Genomic DNA, 24,031 nt, shown 5'->3' with positions numbered 1-24,031 from the left:
ATTTTCAACTTACAGTGGTTTTATTGGGGCATAACACCATCAGAAGCTAAGGAAGATCTGTATTTCTGGACTCTGTCACTTACTTATTTCGTGGCCCTAACCAAGTTACTCATACTTTCTGATCCTCAGTTGTTTTATACAAAATGTGACAACATCTGTACTTCAACGAGTTCTTAGGAACAAATAAGATTCTAATAGTAAAGAACATAAATTTTCAGTAAGTTTTAGTTTAAGTATGAAATGTAAATAATTTCGCTTTCATTATCTTTCTCTTCTACACCATAGACATTGAAGGATTCTCATCTTTACCCCCAGGAGTAATAGCTTGATTTTTCAAAGCAGAGAAAAGGGCAATGTGCAAAGAAGTGCCAAGGAAATCACATCAAGACAGAAAGAGAAGGAAGATGTGTTTTGTTTCTCTGCTCCATTGTTTGACCACCAGCAACCACAGTTTTTAACACAGTTAAACACCATTCTTGGGGAAAAAAAATCATAAAAGATACAAGTAAGAGGCGGCAAGGCCCATGATGCAAGGACAAGCCTATCCTGGAAAATTTCAGCCAGGACGGTGACAATTCCATGTAGCCTCAAGTTCTAGCGTTAGGTGAAAGAGATGATCAAAGCCTTCCTCAAAAATCCCTTAGAAGGCACCATGTCATCTCTCTAAACTCAACAGAAACAGTTCTTTGCTGGAGAACATCGTTACCTCGGTCGGGCACCAGGTGCAATGGTTGGCTTTCACTGGGAGGCCATGTTTGACAGAAAGCGAGGACCTTTAAAGGCACAGCTCACATCCACATGTAAGCTGTGCTCCTGTGAGAAGGGGGGGGGGGGAGGGCACATTCACACCTCCAACGTCACACTCTCTCAGGGCCATTACACCCACTGAGTGCAATCCTGGATAGAGCCACCCAAGGCTCAAATTATTATTTTTCTTCCTACCGCCCTTCTCTGTTTTATTTTTTAAATAGAGCCTATAAAATAGAATTTGCATAAAATAGACATGAGGTAGGAGCACGGTACAATGGTGGCCATATATTGGAAATTCAGGATGCCACCGTGCATAATACCACCTTTCTTTAAAAATAAGAATATTTTTTATTTTTTATCTACCTTCATTACCCTGATTTATTTTAACAAAAAAATCTGCATGCCCCTTCATTAGTTCTCATATCCCCACCTTATGTCATCCTATTGTCTAAGGAGGAAAAAAATGAAATTCAACAAATGAAATCACTTACATTAAGACATACATAAGAAGAGAAGAAAATACTGAAAAACTCTTCAGGATAAGAAAATAATAGATCTTCTGACCAAAGCAACGTATTAAAAGAATTATATCATCAAAGCGTCCACCAGCACATAGTATTGCTATAGAGAGAGGTTCTATTTAGATGATTCTCTGAAGAAAATAAAGATGCTTGGTGGATCTCTTTTGGTTTTAAACATTAAAGTTCCCAGGCATACCTGAAAGGAAAGAATTAGGACAGATTCACTAAGTTTCTGTGAATAATACATTATGAAGAATTTATAATTTTTCTTGAAGCAGCAGCTGTGGATATGAATGTGGGGGCCCTTGGATGTGGGGGAAGCTAGGACAAGGGGCCATGAGTCTGGACAGAGAAAGGATGGAGAGGAAGGAAAGGATCTTGTTAAAGTGTAAGGAGGGAAAAAAAACTCTTCCAAGGAAGAAGAGCCAAGACATGTAGGGAAAGTGGCATCTGTGATGACATTTGAAGTTTTTTCTGATAATGCTTCAATTTCAGTTTTCCCAAACCTTCCGAAAAAGTTTCTCAAATGCCATGGACGTAGTCACAAACTTTTTTAAAATCAATTTGAACAAAGTTCAACTTGCTGTTCTATAGACTTTTATATGGTCATTTATTGTGTAAGTAAGTTAACTATGTAATATCAAAAGAGAAAAGAATTTAAATAATTTTAATGTAAATGTTAAGCTATCAATTCTAAAGTTCTGAAGCTGAAATTCACACAAAATGTAATAGATAGTCCTTTTTTTAAAGAGCGAGCTCATCTTGTATTTGCTACAGCTACAGGAGTGTTGCTGCTTCAAGGCCCTCTCAACTGTCAGCAAGGAGATGCATGTGTCCTAACCCAGGTATATACACACATCTACAAATACTCCTATATGCAATTATGTACTTCTATTTTAGCTAATCACGAGTACACACTGATGTCTACATCTCTAATCCATTAATTAGCACATGGGTCATTCTAGCCTCCTCCCCTTGCTTATCTGTAAACTCCCACTCCAAAAGTGAAAAACCTGACACCTACTCTCCATAATCCATTGACTTACTTATTTCCAGTATATATTAATAGTGGTATCAGAAATGTTAATCTGTACCCCTCCAGGAAACAACTTCATCTCCTAGACGATGGTCCTTTATGTACAGCTTATTTTGCCTTTATTCTTACAGACTCTACTCGTTTCCAAAGTTTTGAGGTCTGCACCCCATTCCTGTCCTCGACAGTAAGGTTATTTGTAAAGTTTTTAATACAATTAGATTATTTTGCTACATTCTGCATTCCATTATAGAATCGTCCGACCTCTTAATTTTTTTTTATTTGCACACATTAAGGTTTACTCTGTGTGCCAAAAAATTTTATGGCTTTTTGACATGTATCTACCATTACCATTATCATAAAAAATATTTCCACCACCACCCTGAAAAAGAAATCAGCAATGACAGGAATAAGTAGAAAGGGCACAGAAGCCAGCTGAAAGAGCCCCCCGTTGCTAAAGCTAGAACACATTGAATGAAGCACTAGATTGCTACCCAAAGTGTAAAATAAACGACCATTAATTCACGCTGACATAAATGGCTGAACAAAGAAGCAGGTGGGAGGGGAATACAAATTCCTCACGTGGAAGAATTCCCAATAATGTACGTAGATGCTTTGCCCAGAGGGAAGTACACAGATAACGCCCCATTCCTGAGGTGTGGGCCGCGCATCATGACTTCCTTCCAAAGAATGCAATTATGGAAAGGGGAGTGGGGAGGAGCACCTTGACAGTGAAGGAACCTCACAAACACGGCTTCCACCAGGTAGTCAAGGTCATCATCAGCACTGACAGGTCGTGTTGAGATTATATGTCATTGATATAATGTGATGATAATGGCACTTCCTCCCCAAATCCCTATCCCCAGTTTAATGATGGGAAAACACCCAAAGCATGCCAATTGAGGGACATTTTACAGAATACCTGACCAGTACTCCTCAAAACTGTCAAGATCATCAAAAATAGGTCTGAGAAACTCTCACGGCCAAGGGGAGCCTAAGGAAACATGACAACTAAATGTAATATGTATCCTGGGGCAGAAAAAGGGAACTGGATAAAAAGCTAAGGAAATCTAAATAAAGGATGGACTGTAGTCAATAATAATGTATCAAAACTAGTTCACTAATTTTAACAAATGTACCAGAATATTATATATGATGTTAATCATAAGGGAAACTAGGGGACCTAGGGGGCTGGGTGTACAGAAACTCTCTGTACCATCTTTGCAACTTTTCTGTAAATCTAAACCTGCCCTACAAAATAGTTTAAAAAATGTTTAAAGGATGGGGTAAAAAGTATAGAATCTATGTTCACTAAATGTTTGTGAAATTCATGCAAAAAGAAAGTTTGTATCACTTATTCAAATACATCGAATCCAAGTCATGCACAAAACTCCATTTCCTTTGCTTAAGTTCTTATGTGAAGTTACCATGTAACTCTGAAGGAACTAATTAGACATTAGAAGATTATATGCTGAAAACAGTTTTAATTTCTCAGAAACAAATAGTGTCCCTTAGGGGTTAATATGCTCCCAAGAGTTAACCCCAGTGAGAAGTCCCCTCTAGGCACTTGCAGGGTAGGTGCGTCTTCCTCAGATCAGCAGAAATCTTTTGGCAGACAAATCTCAAGAACCTGGATGAAGTCCAGCTCTCTTACTGAAAGTTGGCTTCAAAATTCTAGACACCTTTAACTTCATTCTTTATTCTGGTTTTTTGTATATAATTTTAAATATTATGAAGGAAAAATAGACTATTTACCACTGAATCTCCTTTCCAATTTCTGATTCCATCACTTCTTCCCTATACTTTAACCACACATATTCTTCAGCAGAATCTCATACTGTGAAGAATAAATTCTGTTGGATTTCTTGCCCATGTCTGAAGTAACAGGCTATGTTTCATAAAAACGACTTCCAAATTAGGCACTCTAAAAGTTAAAGCAAATTGTCCCAATAAATTATTAGAGCTCGGACTGCCTGGCAATGAAAGCTAACCAGAATCTTAACTGCCCTCAAGTCCCTTCCAAGGGATTAACCACTGGGTACTCAGCAAGCCCAAATTCACATAAACACCCTGACATCGCAGTCAAGCCCGAAACCCAAGGATTCAATCCTCCGTGTAGGCAATTCTTTCTTTAAATGTCTGTACACACAGGTATGTTGAAGTGTTTCAACAAGAGAAAAGGGGGCAAAATCCGTAAGTGGAATTTTGCCTTCACATAAAAAAATTTACAAATACTACTTCCAGAATATATTTCATATTTTTCATTTGTTTCATGTTTTATAAGTTAGTTGTCGTTTCCTTAAGACTTTATACTTGTTTGAAATTTATAATCATTTGATTTAACAACATAGAATCTTTAAGGATAGGAGCTATGGAATTACTCACTGAGCTGGTTTATTCGGAGTTGAGGATCCTATTTTAGAGAATGAAAAATTTAGAGTTCAGAGAACTGCCATTTTTCTCCTCTCCCTCAGTTACATTTCAGAAATTAAGCTGGTTTGTGAGATAAAAGGAAGAGGAGATTCAGAATACACCACAGCGAGGTTGGTACTCACGTCAAACGTCTGGCTTCCTTGTAGTGCCCCTATGACCTGGTGTAAACCACCACCCACTCCCTTCACCCCAATCTGTGTGCCTCTGAGTCCAGTAAATGAATGTGACAGCAAATTACAGTCACTTGATTCCTTCCTAATGTTTAAAAAGAATCTTTAAAGGTTCAGTCATCTCATTTAGGTTCAAGTAGTGAGGAAACTTTTTCAATAATTTTTTTTGTTTTTACCTTTCCCACAGATCTACAATGCTAATGAAAGGGATAATCATTAAAAGTCTGCAAACCTATACCAAAGGGGAGAGGTGGGGGAAGGGATAAACTCAGAGTTTGGGATTAGCAGATACAAACTATTATACATAAAATAGATAAACAAAGTTCTACTGTATAGCACAGAGAACTATATTCAATCGCTTGTAATAACCTATAATGAACAAGAATATATATGTATAACAGAATCACTAAGCTGCACACCAGAAACTAACACAACATTGTAAATCAACTATACTTCAACTGAAAAAAAAAAAGTCTGCAAACCTAACACAAATGGCCTTCCATTAATTGCTTCTGTAATCAAATGAGATAAAAGTAGGCCCACACTTCCCCAGTTCAAAAATAGTGAAAACCCACCAAGTCAGGAGTGATTTCAGCAGAGCAGAGCTCCAGTAAGGAACTCTCAGGGTTCTCAACCCGCACCTGAGAATCGCTAGAAACAGAGCCTCTCCTCCAAGCCAATTAAGTCAGACTTTTCTGGGGGCGGGACCAGGACGTCTGTATTGTTTGTTAAAGCTCCAAGGTAATTCCAGTGGGCAGGCCAAGTTCAGATAACAGTGGTGCTTGGATTAATTAGCAACTCTGAACCTTAACTCACTTTCATTCTGCTTTTTGTTTTTAAGCACATATCTGTCAGCAAAAAATACGCAGAACATTAGACCAGACAGCTTCCTAGACTTGGGACTTATTAAAGAAAACAAAACAAAAGAAAACAAAACAAACAAACAAAAAAAAAACACCAACTATGTTAAATTCTAAGAAAAGACAAATAATATGAAGACTACACCTCCAGTGAGGCTTTAGTTCCTTCACATTTCCCAGTCTGTGGTATCAGATTAACTTAAAAATCCCAAAGTTCTCTTTTAACTATGGGATAAAAGTTGACAATAAATATTCCAGTTGTCTAATTTAAAGAAAAATGCTTTATTCACATTCTACAAGGAGAATTTTATCCAAACAATGAAACCACAAAGAGAAAAGGCAGAACACTCGTGATAAGAGAGCCATATTCAGCCTAAACACTCAGCAGAACTCTAGTAAGTCAGCAATGTCTTCTACCAAAAGCAATTTTTAAAACCTCAACTGCAATAAGAAATTTTCATTGAAGTGAACAAAAGGGATAAAATTTGAATCACAATTTTTATAAATAACTTTGAATTCCCAATGGTCTTCTTGGTATATTTTTCCAGCCCTAGCCCATTTATTTCAAAACCAAATCACTGGTAAGCTTTGGTTTGTGGTGGAGAAAAGACCCACCCCTCACCCCTGTAAAAAAGAAAAGAAAAGAAAAAAGAAAGAAAGAGAAAAGAGAAGAAAATGGAATCCACAAGAAGCTTCTGTAGCCTGGGGCATAAAGAGAGACCTGCCAGAAATCAGGCTTGAAAACTTATTTTTCAGAAGGGTAAGAGCTCTGCTAAGGTTACCCCCTCTCCCTTTTTTTCCTTCTTTCACGTTTCATGCAACAGTTTCGGGATCTCGACATAGATACACAGGGGTTACTAAATAAGAAAAGCCAAAAGAGGGCCAGTTTCCAAGGACACGGGTCCTAAACCGTAAGGTCCACATTTGAGGAGATCTTGCTTGTGAAAATAAAGTTTTGAGATGTTTCTCAACAACTTAAAATTGCTGTTTTATAAGCTTTTATCGCTCAGTAGCATTGATTCCATTTCCAAACTTTAGTTAATATAAGAAGAAAAGACTAACCCCATCAGCCCTGCTTACTGGTGGTTTGCCAAACTAGCACTATTGAGCGCACTGTCTCCACCCAGCCACCCAGCTCACCACCTAAATCCACGGGCCTGGACTCTCCCAGACACACCCCAGGTGGAGAGCCTGGATAAAGAGTTCACACTACACGTCACATTCTGTTCTGGAGGGACTGTTCTTTGGATCTTCCAATCACTTCTTTCCAGTTTCCCTTCGGTGACGTTTTCCTGAACTTCCTGCGTGGGGCCTTTGTTTCTTCTGTCTTGTCTGTGTCGGCCGAGGGGGCCCTCTGGAACACCTGACTTCCCACTGTTGGTTTCTATTTCTGCTTCCTTCCCTTCCTGATTGGTCTGGGTGGGTCTTCTGGTATCAAGTCAGGTTTCCTCCCACATCCAGCTGTCTCCCTAGGATCCACCTGACCAGCCCCAGCACCCACTGAGAGGTTTCCTCTCATTACATACCAGTAATAAACAGTCAATAGCAATGAAGTGATCCAAAGTATTAAAGAATAACTGTGATCTGAGTCCTAGCAGGTTCTGGCAGTCGGGCCCTCTGTAAAATCAAATACATAGTACAAAGAGGAGGGTTTGGGGTTTCTTCCTGGCTGACAAACACTTGCGGAGAGACTCAATGACATTCTCTCCTTCTTCTTACAAGAGTAATCCATATTTTTGGTAGAAAAAGGTACAGCATCATTTTAAGCTACCTTTTAAAATGGAGCTTACTTATGACGTATCAAGTCAAATGAATAAAGCAGGACGCAAAATTCTACTGTTGACACGATCACAACTATGCAAAAAATGGATGCACAGGGAACTACTGGTGATAAAGGCACCAAAATTTAACAGCAGCCGCTTTGGAGGCAGCAGAACCATAGGGATGCTTTTCCACTCTTTCTACAATTTCTCTACTGTGAGCATTTATAACTTCCAAAATTATGAAAAAGAAAACTTATTTCTTCCAAAAGGCGTATTTAGCACAATAACATGTTTATGTCACGATAACATGAGCATCACTCACTCCCCGCCAGCCAAACAGCAGCGGTGACGCTGCTTCACGCCCGGAGCTTTGCGGTACCAGGAGTTCCCAGACAAGGAGGACGATGCCAGCTAATCCCATCACCACTCCCCTAGTGTTTCTGCCTCCCTGCCTCCTTCCCCCACTGGAAAGTTAAAACATGCTCACAGAGTTCTTGTTGTAACTTGTCAGTTTTACCAGTCCTTCATTATTTTCCATCCAAACAGTCATACAATCCACTGCTTTAGCCCAGTAAAGTTCAAAGAATCTTCAGTCCCAGTGCAGACCATGGCTGATAAATCAGTGCAGGAAAATCCGATTCAGTATGAGTGTCACTGATGCTGGACTATTACATACGACCTCACTCACACTTGAATATCACTTGCGGAGAGAGCAGGGGTGTCACCATCCAGGAGCTTCTGTCATCCACCCGTGACACTGGCACCTTGTTTCACAGTCTCCAAGCATGAACTTAAACTTTTAACTGGAAATCTTAATTTCGAACCAGGCACGTGGCTTTAATTTTTCACATTCAACCTTTTCAAAGTAGAGTCTGCAAGACCGCAGCTAATCAGGTGGTTTCCAGTTTTGCTGATTCAGTGACGGTTTCTGCACCTTTGTCTGCAGCTGGGATCCCAGCAGGGCAGCCGACGCCCGCGCTCCCCACAGCAGTCCCCACATGCTTCCACATTTCTGCCTGACGCTGGCACCCCTCTCCTTGGCACAGCGTTCACTGCTGCCCACTGTAGAGCTTCTATTTCTTCACCATACGTAGTCCCACATCCTTGAGCCAAATGGACCCTTTCTTCCTTTTAATTTCCATGCTGACCCATTTCACCGACCTTCTCTTCTTCCCTTTCCTCCAAATGCTTTGCCCTCTCCCCTATTCTACCTACCCAGATGGGGAGGAGGAGCAGACTCCTCACTGCAATAGCAACAGAATCCAATCCCAGCCTTTCAACTGGGATCTTCCCCTTTGAGCCAAAGGCCAGGCCTTACAGGATCCACAGAGGGCTGGGCCAGCCCTCCTGGACTCACCATGAAGATAACCTTACTACCACTGCTCACTGCTGAAGTGGGACAGGGCACTAGCTTGGATGTCCTTACCAGCTGTTACCCACAGGTGACGTCATTCCTCTAATTAGCGGTCGTCATCGGTGTATAAACTAACGGTGAGTATGATCTCGATGCACTGATGGGCCAACGACAGCAATACAAAGGAATCTGGCTCTGGTTCTTCCCTGTCCAGTGCAACAAGTAAAACTGAAAGGCAGCTCCTCAGGTACACATCACATACACAACAGACCTCTGTGGCTACCGGCTACGTCTGAACAGTGCAGACACAGAGCCCGTCCGTCATCACAGAAAGCTCTGCGGGCACACTGCTGGCGTCGTTTATGAGATCCTGCTCGACTCACGTCACGCCACTTTGAGTAATGCAAGTGAGCAAAGGCATGCACCTCAGCCCCACGCTCACCAGCACTTCCCTAGAGGCTGAGCAGAACGTAAACGCACAAAGGAACAAAACAGTTTGGAAGTGGCCACAGGGAAAAGCTGTTTCCGGCTCCAGATGCCCGCTTACCATCTGCCTTTGCTGCTCACAGCTTCCTGCCCCCTTCTCTGTCTCAGAAGTTTCTTTTAAAATCTATTATTTTCTTTGCTAAGATCAGGTCAGTTTTTTTTAATTCAAAAAGTTGAAATGAACAAAAATTCTAATGTTAGCACAAGGGACAATCACTCACGGATCTTCCCACAAATCACTGGGTTAACGTCATACACACTTGTCTCTCTCAAATTTTTCATCACCACCCTCCTCAGACACACCGATGTTACTGACAACACTCTGGCTAGGTCAGGCTGCTACAATTTCCAAAACGTGGGCCTTCTGACCCAGCAAGGATACCAGTTTGAGAATGGAGCAAGTTTTTAAAGCCTAAAATTAAAATAATCCTGCTATTTAATGCTTTTAACAGCCAACACTCCTCCCCCACCAGCAATTTGCCTTGGTAAACACTCTTCAAAGCGCACAATGCAGTCTATGGATGAGACATCCTGTCTGCGTGAGCAGCAGCTCCCCCCGCCCCCGGAGCGTCAATGGCCCACGACAGTCATCCACACGGACACGTCTGCTTTCATTTCTCCTTCCTCTTCCCCTCTTCTGGAAGTAAATTATTACTCTTACCTTCCATAGCAGAAATACGAAAGGCATGCATAATGCCTGGTACGGCCTAGCTTCTGTTCCAATTTCAGCAGTAGCTCACACAGGAGATCCAGGAACCACCTCTGGCTTGTGGCCAAACTGCCAGCAGCACAGCCAGCCGACACTGAGGGCGCTTCCTCCTGGCCCGGCTTTATTCTCATGGGTTCCCACCTGCTGCAGCTGCTGTGCTGTGTGCCTGCCAGGAGTGCCAACAACGCCCCTGGGCGAGCCCTCTGCGTCTCTAGGCTCGGCAGGCCCACCCACCTCTGCTGCTAAACTCCCCGGGGCCTTGTCTTGGTTTTCCCCAATTTCACATCAGCCCAAGCTCTTGGCCCTGCCTCAGCCACCACCAGCCCCTGCAGCTCCTAAGCCTGCTCTGCCCACGCGCTTTCCAGGGGTGTGAGCTGCCTGAGGAAACTGATGGGGAAACCTGATTATCTGCTTCCCACGTATCAGCCCCAGAGGTCTTCCCAGACCATCCAGCTGCCCAGACAAGGCATCTGCTCACAGTCCAGCCTGTGTATGTCCTCAGAGCCCACAGCTTCACCAGGCTCCAAGTCAGAGGTAAGTCTGGAGCCCTGATCAGCCCTGAAGAACTGGAAAATACCCAGGGAGGAGGTTTGGGGAGGGGCCCTGAGCTCGGGGACTGGTGAGTTAGGACGCCTATGAGCAGACGAGAATCCCCGGGTCCGTGGAAGGGAATACCATCCCCTCGCCCAGGGGGCTCCTGGTTCCTCTAAAAGGACACCCACATCAGGCTCATGCCCCAAGACAAGAACCTGGTCTCTTCCTGAGGCCAGGGGTAGGATCACATAGGCTCAGCCCCATGGGGTCCCCACTGGGTATCAAAATTAGGACTGTGGCAGGCTTGGGGATGCTGAGGCCAAGCAGGATGAAGTTAGCGGCCTCCATCACTTCACGTGAGACTGAAGCTGGTAGCACCTACTCGTTAGGAATACCAAGGTAACCTACAACAAGCCCCAGGCCAGCATGACTCAGAGCACAACTGCCCAGCAAAAGCTGGGATTGCTTTCTTTGTTGTGAGTTGTCCTGCTTTGTTTTGTTTAGATTGTAAATGGACACACAACCCCTGAAGTCTCAGTATTATCATTGACGCTGCAAAGAAAATTTACCTCTGTGGGTTTCAAGAAGTAGACAAGGCTGCCAAGAAGGAAGATTTCATTTTTAAAGTATCTTTTCATCCTGCCCTCTGTATCCTGGGTCTGCACTACCCCTGCATGAGGGCAGGGAGAGATGTTTCGGAGCATACCTGCATCTAGGCTGTCCGGGTCCTCACACGCATCCGGCCGCGTCTCCAGGCCTCTCACACACTGGGAAAGACAAAGCCAGGCGGGTTGCTTGAAAGTGACTTATTTGTCATACTAATGTTGGCTGATTTTTGTAAATAAAAAACTGCCTCGGAAAATATCAATGAAGACATGTCAGATGTGGCACCACATGTAAACAGAAAACTCATCTTGTATTTAAATGTTAAGACCTAGAAATAAGGGAAGGAGCTGTCCCAAGCTGAAACACACCTAAAAGCGGTCCACAGGGTGTTTTGTACTCAGAGGCCATCTCCCAGGTTTAGTCCTGCCATCCCATGGCTGGCACACATCTGTGGATGTCATCTTCAAGCACAAATTTTTGGAAAATGTATTCAATCATCTTGCATACACCACTACAACCCAGAAAGACAGCTATGTTTGGTCATAGAGTAGAGATGGAAAATTCAATACAGGAAACTGAATTTCAAGTCATTCTGACTCTGACTTGGGGCATATCCCCAAGGTTTTTTTTGTTCTCTTTTTTTTTTTTTCCTACGGGGTTTTTCCTCCCCTATGTTTATTACCACTAGATCTTCACTGCCACTTCAGTTCTGGAGAGAAACACAAAGAAGAGAATGGGCAGGGGATCATTACCTTTCCATCCTGCTTTCCAGGTGACGATCTGCTGAACACCAAATTCTTAATCTCTGCAAAAGGAATAATTCTCATCAGGATCTGCTGATAGGAACTGCCGTTAAAAAAAAAAAAAAGGAAAAAAAGAAAAGAAACTAGATGACAAAGATAAATGAGTTGCTCAGAGCTGTCTGTACGGAGCTAGGTTCTCAGATTAGGCTTCTTAAAAATCAACTCTCCGCAGAGCAGAGTATCTCAGAACCTGACAGCCCACGCTCTGGTATCGTTTGTGTGGAGGAAGATGTAAACAAGCCCAGGAGCTCTCACAGGAAATCCTGAGGAAGAAAGCGATCATTAAGTAAACAAGTGCCCTTGATTCACTAGGAAGGCTATGCCTGGACCAAAGCCTCGTCAATAGCACAGATTCTAAGGACGTGACGCGCACCCACCTGAGGAAATCCTACACGTCTACTTCCTCCAATACTGCAGATTTCATATGTGTCAAAAAAGCGTAATTCATTCCAGACGAGGTCTGGCATTTCCTCGCACGGGCATCGTTGTGAGCCGAGAACATGAGGTGGCCCTTGGGCTCAGACCTCAGACGGTGCCCAGCTCTGCACTAACAAGCCCCAGGCACACCAGGGACCATCTCTCTGAATAAAGGCCTTCCTGGAAACATCAGTGGTCATGATGTTCTGGGATGAACAGGAAGGCCCAGTTAAGGGGTATTTTTCTTTGTTTTGATTGATTGGTTCTCTTCCCAAGTACTCAGCTGCCGGTAAATAAGAGCCACTGTTGTTGAAATAACCACCGAAAACAGGTTTGGGCGGAGGGAAGCAGAAGTGCTGGGCACTCCTAACAAGGGCAGTCAGATGGAGACCTTGACCCTGAATTTGTGTTAACATTCCACACTGTGGGCCCAGGCCCTCCTCCAGACCCCTCAGCTTCCCTGCCCCCACGGCCCTGCCGGATGCCAGTTCTGGGGAGCGCCCCCAGTCTTCCCAGCAGGTGCATTAATTAGACATCCCCTACTCCACTGGGCTACTCCTATTAATTTAAGTTACCTGAGGCCTCAAACCTCCAAGTGCATTTATTCAAGCTCTTCTTACTCCCTGGCAACATGGTGGGAGTTTTCAACCATGTTAATACTTAGAAAATGTGTAAGGTTTCCGTTCAGGTGGCTTTCCTGATGATGAATAAGGCAAGAACGGAGCAGAGAAGTCAACAAACACGAAGTCACTATGTGTTTTTCTAAATCTGCAGAACACTAACTTTGCATTTGCCAAGCAAGTTAATACCTGCGCTCCACAACATTGCTCTTGAATTCATAATGCACACTAGCTTCTATGATGAAAATCCAAAGGGTAATAGACTCAATCTCCTGTGACCTCAGCAGGGAATAAATAAGGACAAGGCTGCAGCTGACACACAGCCTGAGCAGCTTTTGTTCCCCTGCATCCCCTGCCTGCCTTTACATGCACACCCCACACAAGGCCTCCAGGTGGCAGCAGAGTCCCATCTGCAGAACAACGTGGCCAGTGCCAGGAATGTCAAAATGGGCTAGCTTCACCCTTCAAGAGCCTGTTGCTTAAGCACCAAAGTCCAAAACACCAGGTTAAGAGAAAGCTTTCATCCAACTGCACAGATGCAAAAAACATGTGAAGCATCTACTGTGGTGGTCACCATACAGGAGCATGGTGGGGTTTCTGTTTTGAAATGCACATACCCAAGCCCTACCTGGGTGAGCAGAGACGACACCACCACCGTGTTTACAAAAGGAAGGTAACTAGAACCAACGTTTCAACAGACACGTCTGCATAGACAGCAAGAGAGTCACACATATATGTACGGCCTGTCACAGGATTTTCAGACCATATACTCCTAAATGATAATTCTGCATTTCTAAAGAATTGTGTACCTACAGCACTGACTCAAGAGAATAGTACACACTTTATCCAAGATTGCTGATGAAGAAGGCTCTACCGTCAGGTAACCCAGCCCGCAGCAGCAAAGGCTGTGCTCACCCGGTGGTATGCTCACAGCCCGCCCCTGCAGGAAGTTCAGATTCCAGGTTCTCTCAAAAGGCTAGTTTTCATACGTCACCAGACTACAGTTTCCATACAGTCTCATGCAATTGTGTTTCCTATTCAAACAAATATTACAAACTATGTTAAAAGAGATGCCTTCATAGAATGTGTACTTCATCATTTTAAAAACTTTCAAAGTTATAAAACCTTTATCTTAACATCACTGAAAATATTTGTGACAGGATAATGTATCTTTCATTGATCTAGGATGACACAGAGCTGTATCCGGAGCTTTTGAAGAAAACGGCACTCCTTCCATGGGAGGTTAATGAGATTGCTCCGAGGGAGTTTCTGCAGAATTACTAGGATCCTTTTACACTTACTCACAGAACCACCAATTGCACAGGGCAATCAAACCACTCGTTGCTATAGGAACCTTCAGCAGATAATGGTATCAGTAACTGCAAGCTATTCTGTTTTAAAGGCCTATTAATCTTGCCTTCAAGGCCCACCCAGAAGTAAAGATTATCCTCTCCTAAATCAGACCTTCCAAACTTCAGAAACATGTTTTTTTATTGCCAAGTTATAATGGAACAAGAAATAATCCCTAATATTCATGTTCACCAGTAACCATGCACCAGCAAACAGGGTTTTTGAAACAGGGTGAAGTAGCTGTAAAATTAATACCAGTGTCTTATTAAGAAATGGATTAGCCTAATGGATCTCAACTCTGTGCCCAAGTCAGACTGTCTCCTTTTGAGAAATGGGACCACAGAAGCTAGACGTCAGCAAAGAAAAAGCTTGTATCAAAAACACAGGATGCTTTCTCCAAAGAAGACATCCCAATGGCCAGCAAGCATGTGAAAAGATGCTCAACATCACTAATTGTTAGAGAAATGCAAATCAAAACTAGAATGAGATATCACCTCACACCAGGCAGAATGGCCATCACTAAAAACTCCATAAACATTAAATGCTGGAGAGGATGTGGAGAAAAAGGAACCCTCCTACACTGTTGGTGGGAAGGTAAACTGGTGCAGTCACTATGGATGACAGTACGGAGATTCCTCAAAACACTAAAACAAACTTACCATATGATCCAATAATCCTACTCCTGGGTATATATCCAGAGAAAAGTATAATTCAAAAAGACACATGTGCCCCAATGTTCACAGCAGCACTATTTACAACAGCCAAGACACGGAAGCAACCCAGATGTCCTTCAACGGATGACTGGATAAAGAAGATGTGGTATATTTATACAACGGAATACTACTCAGCCATAAAGAATAAAACAATGCCACTTGCAGCAACATGGATGGATCATCATTCTAAGTGAAGTAAGCCAGAAAGAGAAAGAAAAATGCCATATAATATCACTTATATTTGGAATCTAAAAAAAAGGACACAAATGAACATATCTACAAAACAGAAACAGACTCACAGACACAGAGAACAAACTTATGGTTACCAGGGGATAAAGGAGGTGGGAAAGGATAAATTGGGCATTTGAAAATTGCACTTCTTGGAGAATGATGGAAATATTAGCTATCTTGATTGTGGTGGTGGTTTCATGGATGTAAACATCTACCAAAATTCATCAAATTGTACGTCTGACATATGTGTAGTTTACTGTACAGGAACCACAGCATAATAAAGGTGTTAAAAAATCATCAAATAGGAAAAACTTAGAAAAAAGAAAGTGTACAATTTGATAATTTTTAATATATTCAGAGTTGTGCAATCGACACCACAGCCAATTTTTTAACACTTTCATCACCCCAACAAGAAACCCCAAAACCACTAGCACTTCCTACCTGTTTCCCCCAGCCGCCTCTACTCCCATTCACCCCTAACCAACCACTAATCTATGTTCTGTCTTAATGGATTGGCCTATTCTGGATTTCACATAAATGGATTCACGCAGTGTGTGGTCTTTTGTAACTGGCTTCCTTCACACGACATGTTGTCAAGGCCTGTTCATGTTGTGATGCATCAGTACTTCATTCTTTTTATTGCCAGATGCTATTCCATTACAGCCACTCCTCAGCTGATGGACATTTGGATTGTTTCACTTTTTGTCAGTTATGAATAATGCTGCTTTGCACGTTTCTGCACAAGTTTAAGGAGAGGTATGTTTTCATTTCTCTTGAAAATATATATATATCTAGGAGTATAATCCCTGGGTCATATGATAATTCTATGTTTAGTATGTTTTTATAATACAGATTTTTTTCCCATCTCCAGTGTGTACTCCCACCTACTCCCCAACCCCCATAAAGTCTCACATAGTCAAAAATTAACTCATGCAGATAAAAAAAAAGATATCTTTAGCCCCCAAATTCAGTTGCAACTATCAACTAAGCAGAAGCTCTATAATCACCGTATCTCAAATTGAGGTCAGAACATAATTTTCCTAATTTACTCAATCTCTTGAATAACGTGAGGAAAGTCATCTTTCAATATGTATGAACAAGATTCAAGTTTCTCTTGGGAATGCTTTCATGTCCCTAAGACTTCATACTTAGATTCTATCTGAATTCAGGAAAAAATTCCTCAACTACACCTTCAACTTAGGCTTATGTCAGCTGTATTAGACTCTGGAGTTGATATGCTCACTGAATGCCGCATCCTTCTGCTCACCTGCTAACCTGACCCAGCTGGAGCAAAGCATCCACGGCAGATATGAGCAGGATTTATCGTATCTAGGTCAGTTCTGAGGAGCCTGAGATCCTTTCTAGCTCAAACTAGGATTCTTCAATTCTGTGATAAACTGGGGGAGGCAAGGAAAAGAGTTTTTCTTTATGTGTGAGAAAATACTAATATTACTACAATAATGTACAAAGTGAGCATCATATCAGCTTGATATCTCATTTTAATCTTTGGCCTTTTAATGTTAAAACATTCTTTTCTGTGGGCAGGAGGAGAAAGCAGACTGGCAACGTCAGTCTCTAAAAGAAACAGAGAGGACTGAGCCTCTCTGTCAGGTGAAAGAAACGCGGATGACTTCCTGGGGCTGGGAAGCGCATTCTCTGGGCATGATCTGTGATTGTCTTGAAAATGCCCAAGTCCCGACTTTCAGGTGAGCAACACTGATCAAATCTTTGGATGGGTATTTCACAATAGGGTTTAGATAAGAGCTGTGATCCAACTGAGTAATCATCCCTGCAAAACAGCCTTCCTAATTGCTGTCCTAAATCCCCAACACCTCAGGTCCCAGCCATTCTAGTCATTTAAAGAAACTGTCTTCATAAGACATTGGAACCATATTCAACAGTTCAAAATATGACATTGAGCTAGAGTATTTAAAATGAAAAATCTTGGGAAGGAAACTTTGCACAGATAAAAGCCCCCTTGGTTTTCCCAGTAATACCACGCAGGAGATACTGAAATGAGGGGAATCCACCACGCAACTCCCTCTTCCCGTCTCACTCACCCAGAGCTCACAGAGAAGGGCTGCATCCTTGTCAGAAGAATGTTCAAGTGAAAACTCTGCTCACCTGGTCACCGTGGCAGGAAGAGCGATGTCCTGGTATCTCAACACACACGATTATCACTATGCCCACTCTAGGCATGTCAGCTCAGCATCCATGGTCAGATACTGGTCAAGGTGCCCCATCTCTATTTTCTCATTTAAACCAAGTAAGTATTAAATGACACTCCCACTCTGCCATTTTCCACAAAAGAAAACACAGCTGAGTAACTTGCAAAACGTTCAGAAGCCAGGTCACGGCAGAGCCGAGGGTTTTAGCAGAGTCTGCTGGTTGCTGGTGTGTCATCAAGACATGTCTGTGCATGCAGGTCACAGGCTCCCATCATGAGCGCTCCATGAGACAGGTCAGCCACTTGGAAGAGAGCTCACTTCAGGGAAACGATTCCAATTTTGCACTTTTTCCATCACACAAAAGCTGGAGAGAACTCTAGACGAGCAGTCCAAAGACTAAAGCGGTCAGCGCTCTGTGACACAAGGGTGGAGGTGTGTACGGTGCGGGGGTAAGAATGTGCCCACCTCAGCCTGACCGCCTGAGCAAGCCGTGTCACCTCACACAAGTTACGTGACCTCTGTGCTACCACTTCCTCACGTATAAAATGGGGAAAATGGATTCCTGACTCCCAGAAGTGTCCCTGTCCACGACCACTGGAACATGTTCTCCGTGAGGTGTTCAAACCTCACTCGGCCCCCCGCTGCACCCGCCAGAGCCTCGGGCGGTGCCTGGTACCCTGTTCTCGAGTGCAGTTCCATGAAAGGGACTCCCTGAGAGGAGCGCTTCTCCGCTCTGCCCTTTTGGTTACTGCCGTATCGCCGGTGCTTAGAGCGTGCCCGGCAGAGAGCGGGCACTCAGTAAACACAGATGCGGCGTAGACAAGCCTGTGGGGCGCACGTCTGCCTGCCTGGCCTGCCTCTCCCTCCTTCCCCGCCTGTCGTGAGAAGGAAGCCCCTCTGAGCCTGCTGGGAGCCGCTGCCTCAGCCCTGAAGGGGGTGATTTTGCCCTCTCTCCTTTGTGACTGGAACTCACGTTCCAATCCCAATTCCTTAGTTCCTCGTTAGTGAGAATGTGGAAGAAAATTAATGGAGAGAAGGCAATAAAGCAAAGGACTAGCAACACAAAACTCTAGACAGCTAGCATATTACACAGGGTTTGTTTGTTTTTTTTTTAATTTATTTATTTTGGGCAGGTGGGGGAGGTAATTCAGTGTATTTATTTATTTACTTATTTCATAATGGAAGTCCTGAGGATTGAACCCAGGATGTTGTGCATGCCAAGCAGGCACCCTACCACTGAGCTGTACCCTCCCCCACAGGGTTTTTAAAAAACTACAAAATAATAGGGGAAAAAATGGATTCATATAGTGGTCAATGGTATCGCACTGGTTGTCTGTTTTATGGCCCCACAGACCCAGGCAGGCAACCGCCTCCCAAACAATGTAAAGCGTAAACTGGGCCTTGCGGCGAGGCACGGGCAATCTCAGTGCTCACGGTGACCATGAGCAGCTTTAAAAATGCCTCCCTAGCCTCCTTCCCGGCATGAGCGTTCTGTGCTGACAGACGGAGAGAACCCAGGTGACCATGGAAAAGGAGGAGATAAGACTGAGAAATGGCAGGGTTAGGAGAGACGAGGAAGAGTAACATTTCCAAAGCACCTTCCACAGACCACTTTCATGAGATGCTGAGAACCATGAAAAAGGGATTTTCCCAGGATCAAGTTAAAGAACTGGTAGGTTCAAAGAGGCTACACAGGTTTCTTGACTGAGAGACTTACTAGAATCTACAAAACATTAACTGTATTCTCAATTTCCAACATGGGGGTTTCACACACAGCATTTTCTACTCATTTGGACAAAGAATGCTTATTTTTCAGAGCATCTTCCAAGGCTGGTGTTCTGAACAGTGCCCTTGAGGACATCCTAGAGTAAGGAGATCAAATAAGGACAAAGGCGGCAAGCACACAACGGAGTCAGTCAGTGGATCAATACGGACTAATAATTAGCTTACTCATCTGTGCATACTGAAAATGAGGTGACCTTCTGGCCATTTAATTCATTTGGAACAACATCCCATCATTTTGGAAGGACAATTACAATCACGAAATTATGGAAACATAATTGGTTCACAGACAATAATAAAGCCATCTATCATACTAACAGGGGAAAGTACATTTCCAGGCTAAAGTTTTTACAGTCTTTTAATCAAAGGCAACTACAGACGCACACTTAAAGCTTCCTCCTCCACCCACTGCCTCAGGAGCAACAGAAGAACGTGGTCTGTTAAGAATCTTCTCTAAGATCTCAAAGGGAAAGTTCGCTTTGGGGCTTTAAAGGGGAAAAAAAATAAACCACCAAGCTCTTACACTCAAAATGTTTTGTTTTTCCAGTTGAGTCACCTCCAGGCTTATGAATGAACAAAAACTAATGGAATATTTTCACTTTAGTTGAACACTGCCCTCTGCTGGAATGTGCATCCAGTTCCTAACATATCCTCTGGGCATATAAAAATAAAAGCAGTGTCTACAAGGTCTATAAAATAGACACATTCATTATTTGGTGTCGGAGAACTTGAGCTTCTGTCCAAATTCTTCTGCTTATTGGTGGAGTGACTTCAGTCCAGCTGGCGGCCAGGTATATTAACTTGGCTGCCCCCTGGGTCCACCAAACTCAACCTGTCTAAAACTGAGTACGTATTTTGTCACGCTCCTGCTTCCTTAGGCCCATTCCACCCAGGGACACACCAGGAACAGAAGAATCACCCTTCTCCCTCACCACCGAATTCACCTGACATCCCTCGTCTTCGGGACAGTCCCATCTGTCCCTGCCTCTCCAATCTCACTGCACGTCTGCGGTGCAGACCCTCTCCTGCATCACTTTCAGCAGCCCGCTGGCCCTTGCAGTCCCTGCTCCAGGCTCGCAGAGAGTGACCTTCTAAAAGAACAGCCTGATCTCACTGGCTTAAAACAGCTCCCAGAGAGTGCCGTCAGGGTGGAGTTCCAGTTCCTTTTCTTGGGTACAAGATCTGCCTCCACGCCGCTGTTCCTGGCATCATATACACACAAACACACACTCCCAGGACTGCAAAATGACCTGCATTTCCCCCAGTGCATCATCTGGTTCAGGACTCGGTACTGCACATATTTCTACCACCCAGAATTCCCTTCCCTGAATTAGCTCACAGCCCCAGGGTCATCTCTACCAAGAAGCTCTCCCGGACCATCCCACCAACACACTCCACAGTGTTCTCACAGCGTTATTCGCCTGTGCCACTTGTAGCACTTATAATGTGCTGGGACAGCCTGTTTTTCTGCACCAGCCCCCAACTGTCAGCCCCTTGAGGGCAAAAGCTTCGAATTCAAGCACTTGTTTAGAACTTACTTTGTTCTAAATTAGCACAAATGTGGATTACAAGGGAAGAAAAATATACAAGATGATAAAGTAAAACTCAGAAGTTGACTTTTTTTAAAAAGAAAAAAAAGGAAAAGCAAGAGTAAGGGCTTAAGTAATAAAGGTAATACAAAAATGCAGTTAGCAACACCCTACAAATTTGCAATTGGCATGCCAGAAACTTAGCCCCAAGTTTGCAGCCAACTACAAGCAAGAAACCTGATCAGTTACAGTCAGAGCAGTAAAAGTAAGCTGAATGCTCAGGAGAAGGCAGCACTCCTGACATGAGACCAGAGTTTTCTCCTGCAGGTCTTTAGGAGAAAGTGTGAAGTTCCCCGCCGCCTCCTTGGGCAGGCGGGGCAAGCTGCAGCTCCCTCAATGCAGCCAGCACATCACCCCCAGGGGAGAACGGGGAGGGCAACTCCACAGGGGCCCAAGCAGGTGCAGCTGGGGTAGGAGGCTCAGCTGGCTGGCTTCACCCAGGAGTGGGCATGTGCATAGGCCGCACTGACTTCCAGCAACCTATCACAAGGCTTCCAGCTGTCAACTTTGGTGGCTTGGGGACAGGAGTCTTGCCCTATTATTTTTCCCTTACCCCAGCATCTAGCATGGTGGGTCTCGCCCCTATCAGACTATTGTCCCTTCACCTTAACAGAAATTTTGTAATGCCCCCTCCACGCACCTGAAATTAAGTAGATAATAGAACCCTACCCCCAAATACATATAAACCTAATCCTACACATAATTTTTAAAAATTAAAAATGCACTGAAATATAAAGAAAAAGGAACATACTTGATAATAATATGTACTCAAATATTTGCCCTAACTACCTAGAAGACATCACGACGTATGGTCAGATTCCTACAACTACTGGGTCTGGAGAACAAAACACAAAATAAGAATCAATTCCGTGCAAGGAGTGCAGGGGTATTTAAGAACAGAGGTAAGATGCTCCAGAGAATCAAAACTTGTGTTTATTACTAGGACTTGCTGACAGATCAGACCTACTTGTACATGAAGGGGAAAGAACTTGAATTGAAATTGTGATCACATACCCAGATAAACTGCCAGTTTGGAGAAAATGAGGAAGCACGATATTCTAACAAAGGGTGAAGTGTGGCACCAACACAATTTCACATGTTAGGATGTGGAAGACAGCAGTGACAACTTAATATAAAAATACACCTCTTGCTGTGGACACCCGCCTGGAGCACATCTGTACGTTCAGTCTTTAAGCTCCATCAGGGCTGTGCACTGCTGTACAAGACAACCTGGGGTGGGTAGGGCCACCTGTATCCCATGGAACATCCAGCATCCCAATCCCTCACCTCTACATGACAGTAGTGCTCTCCAGACCTCATGACAACATAGATACCGCCACAGCCTCCGTCCACTAAGACCCACGCACCCAGCAGAGAGCAGGAGCTCCACAGAGGTGGAACAAGCCGGAGGACAGGTGAGTGATGGAGGACTGAATGGAAGGAGCAAACTGAACTTGGAAATGAGGAGCACACTCTCTGAGTGTCAGGAAAGGGCCCTCACATCAGGACTGTGGGAGGAACCCAGGAAATGCTGAGTAAAAAGTGGCAAAGCACGGTACCTTGGTTCAACGCTGCTGGAGGAGCCAGGGCCTCGCTGTACCCCACCACCCTGATCTTGCCTCTCAGTCCGTGGGCTCTGCGCTCCTCCACCACACACGTCAACGCCCAGCTAACAAGTCAGTCCTGAATGTGTTCTGGTCTCCGAGGTGGGGAAGGAGCATGCATGCCTACCTTCTGCGGTTTCTGCAGCACTGGAGGGCATATCTGGTTTTTCCTCTGACCTAGCTTCTTGCTCTTCAAGAGCCTAAGAAAGGAAGGAAAAAAAAAATTACTGGAAATTTTTGAGGCTTCATATACGTAACAAGAGATGAAAATCACAATCAAAGATCTCAGGGCTGGGACAGGCCAGAGGCACGGCCTGGGGCGGTGAGGACAGGTCAGGTGAGTCAGCTGTGGGGAGAACACGTCAGCAGCACCCAGGGATGACGTGAGGGGCGATGGGAGGAACCATAGACATGGGCCAAACCCGCCCCTGCCACTCGTCCTCGCTGCTCCCCCACGTCACCCCACCGGAAGGTTCTCAGGAACATGACACAAGACCCAGCAAGGAGACAGGACAGAAAGTGCTGAAACCTGAAAGAAACGCTGCCATGTTATGCACCGGCCCACCTGGACCAACCTCCATCCACACCCTAAGACACAGGGCTTGGGGGCCTGGAGATGGGGGCAGGACCCCAAGGAGCGCAAGCCCCGGGCGACAGCTGGCCCACGCGGACGCCCAAGCGGATGCAGGCCGTCCCTGGCTGACACCGAGTGTGAGCCTTGGGCAGAAGCTGCCCTGAGCGCCCTCGGTTGTTTGTTTTCAAATGGGTTCCCCACAGCCAGTGAAAATGTGAAGAGAGAGAAATGTGCGTTGATGTGTCAAAAACTGCCCAAGATGGCGTCAGTATATGTTCCACAACAAACACACGAGCCAACTGGGGAGGGAAACCTACCAGCGACACAGACCCCTGGCTCCCCTGAGCCTGTGACTAAGCTCCGTGTACCAACTGCCTTGCTTGTGACTATTTCCAAACATCCTGAGTCCAGAGCAAAAAGGACATGAAAATATACATAATTGACCAAAACACAAAGGGGCAGGGAACAAGAAGTACCCAGGCACCTACCCTCTGTGGCTATTAGCTGCCCCCAGCCTGATTCCCAGGACACGGTGCTCTCTCTTTTGGGGCCGGCCATGGGATGATGGATGGACTAGAGCAGGGATGTCGGGGAGATGCTAAGGAGATGGCAGCAGGAGCACCTGGGGCTGAACGAGGGCTGACCACGCAGGTTCAGGGCCAAAGACAGCCACTGGCCCCACGCACTTACCGGGGGTCAGTCTTAACCCCACGCCCTAGTCTTTCAATAAAGGCAACTGCCAAGCCTCTGCGAGAAGCGCATCAGGCAACGCTGGTTCTAATTACAAAGCAAAACCTGAAATAAGGAAATAATTGTTTTGTAAATGGGCTGTATCAAAACTTAATTTTTATGCTGGTGAATAATTTTGGATACAACTTTAGAACACTTAAATTTCCTGGCTAACAAGTTCTAGCACTAAATAATCAGCATTCCAACTCACAGAAAAAGCTTTGTTATGAGG

At 44.2% G+C, this 24,031-nt stretch overlaps 1 protein-coding gene across 4 annotated transcripts in view; it reads right to left on the bottom strand.

Annotated features, from left to right (window-relative positions):
* The window catches only part of ARHGEF28 (Rho guanine nucleotide exchange factor 28), a 276,756-nt gene that overhangs the window by 113,674 nt on the left and 139,051 nt on the right, over positions 1 to 24,031 (bottom strand). For 3 of the 4 annotated variants that reach the window (XM_074359759.1, XM_074359771.1, XM_074359768.1), the window contains 3 exons: positions 22,624 to 22,696; positions 11,972 to 12,024; positions 11,320 to 11,380 (listed from right to left, as the gene is read on the bottom strand). In XM_074359759.1, the coding sequence (XP_074215860.1) occupies positions 11,320 to 11,380; positions 11,972 to 12,024; positions 22,624 to 22,696 (187 nt within the window). Of the gene's footprint in view, positions 1 to 10,031; positions 10,825 to 11,319; positions 11,381 to 11,971; positions 12,025 to 22,623; positions 22,697 to 24,031 lie in introns of those variants that run through there. The other variant, XM_074359787.1, reaches the window with a different exon arrangement.

Source organism: Camelus bactrianus, chromosome 3 (assembly GCF_048773025.1).
Source record: "Camelus bactrianus isolate YW-2024 breed Bactrian camel chromosome 3, ASM4877302v1, whole genome shotgun sequence".
Lineage (NCBI taxonomy): Eukaryota > Metazoa > Chordata > Mammalia > Artiodactyla > Camelidae > Camelus > Camelus bactrianus.
This window is presented reverse-complemented; position numbering and strand designations above follow the sequence as displayed.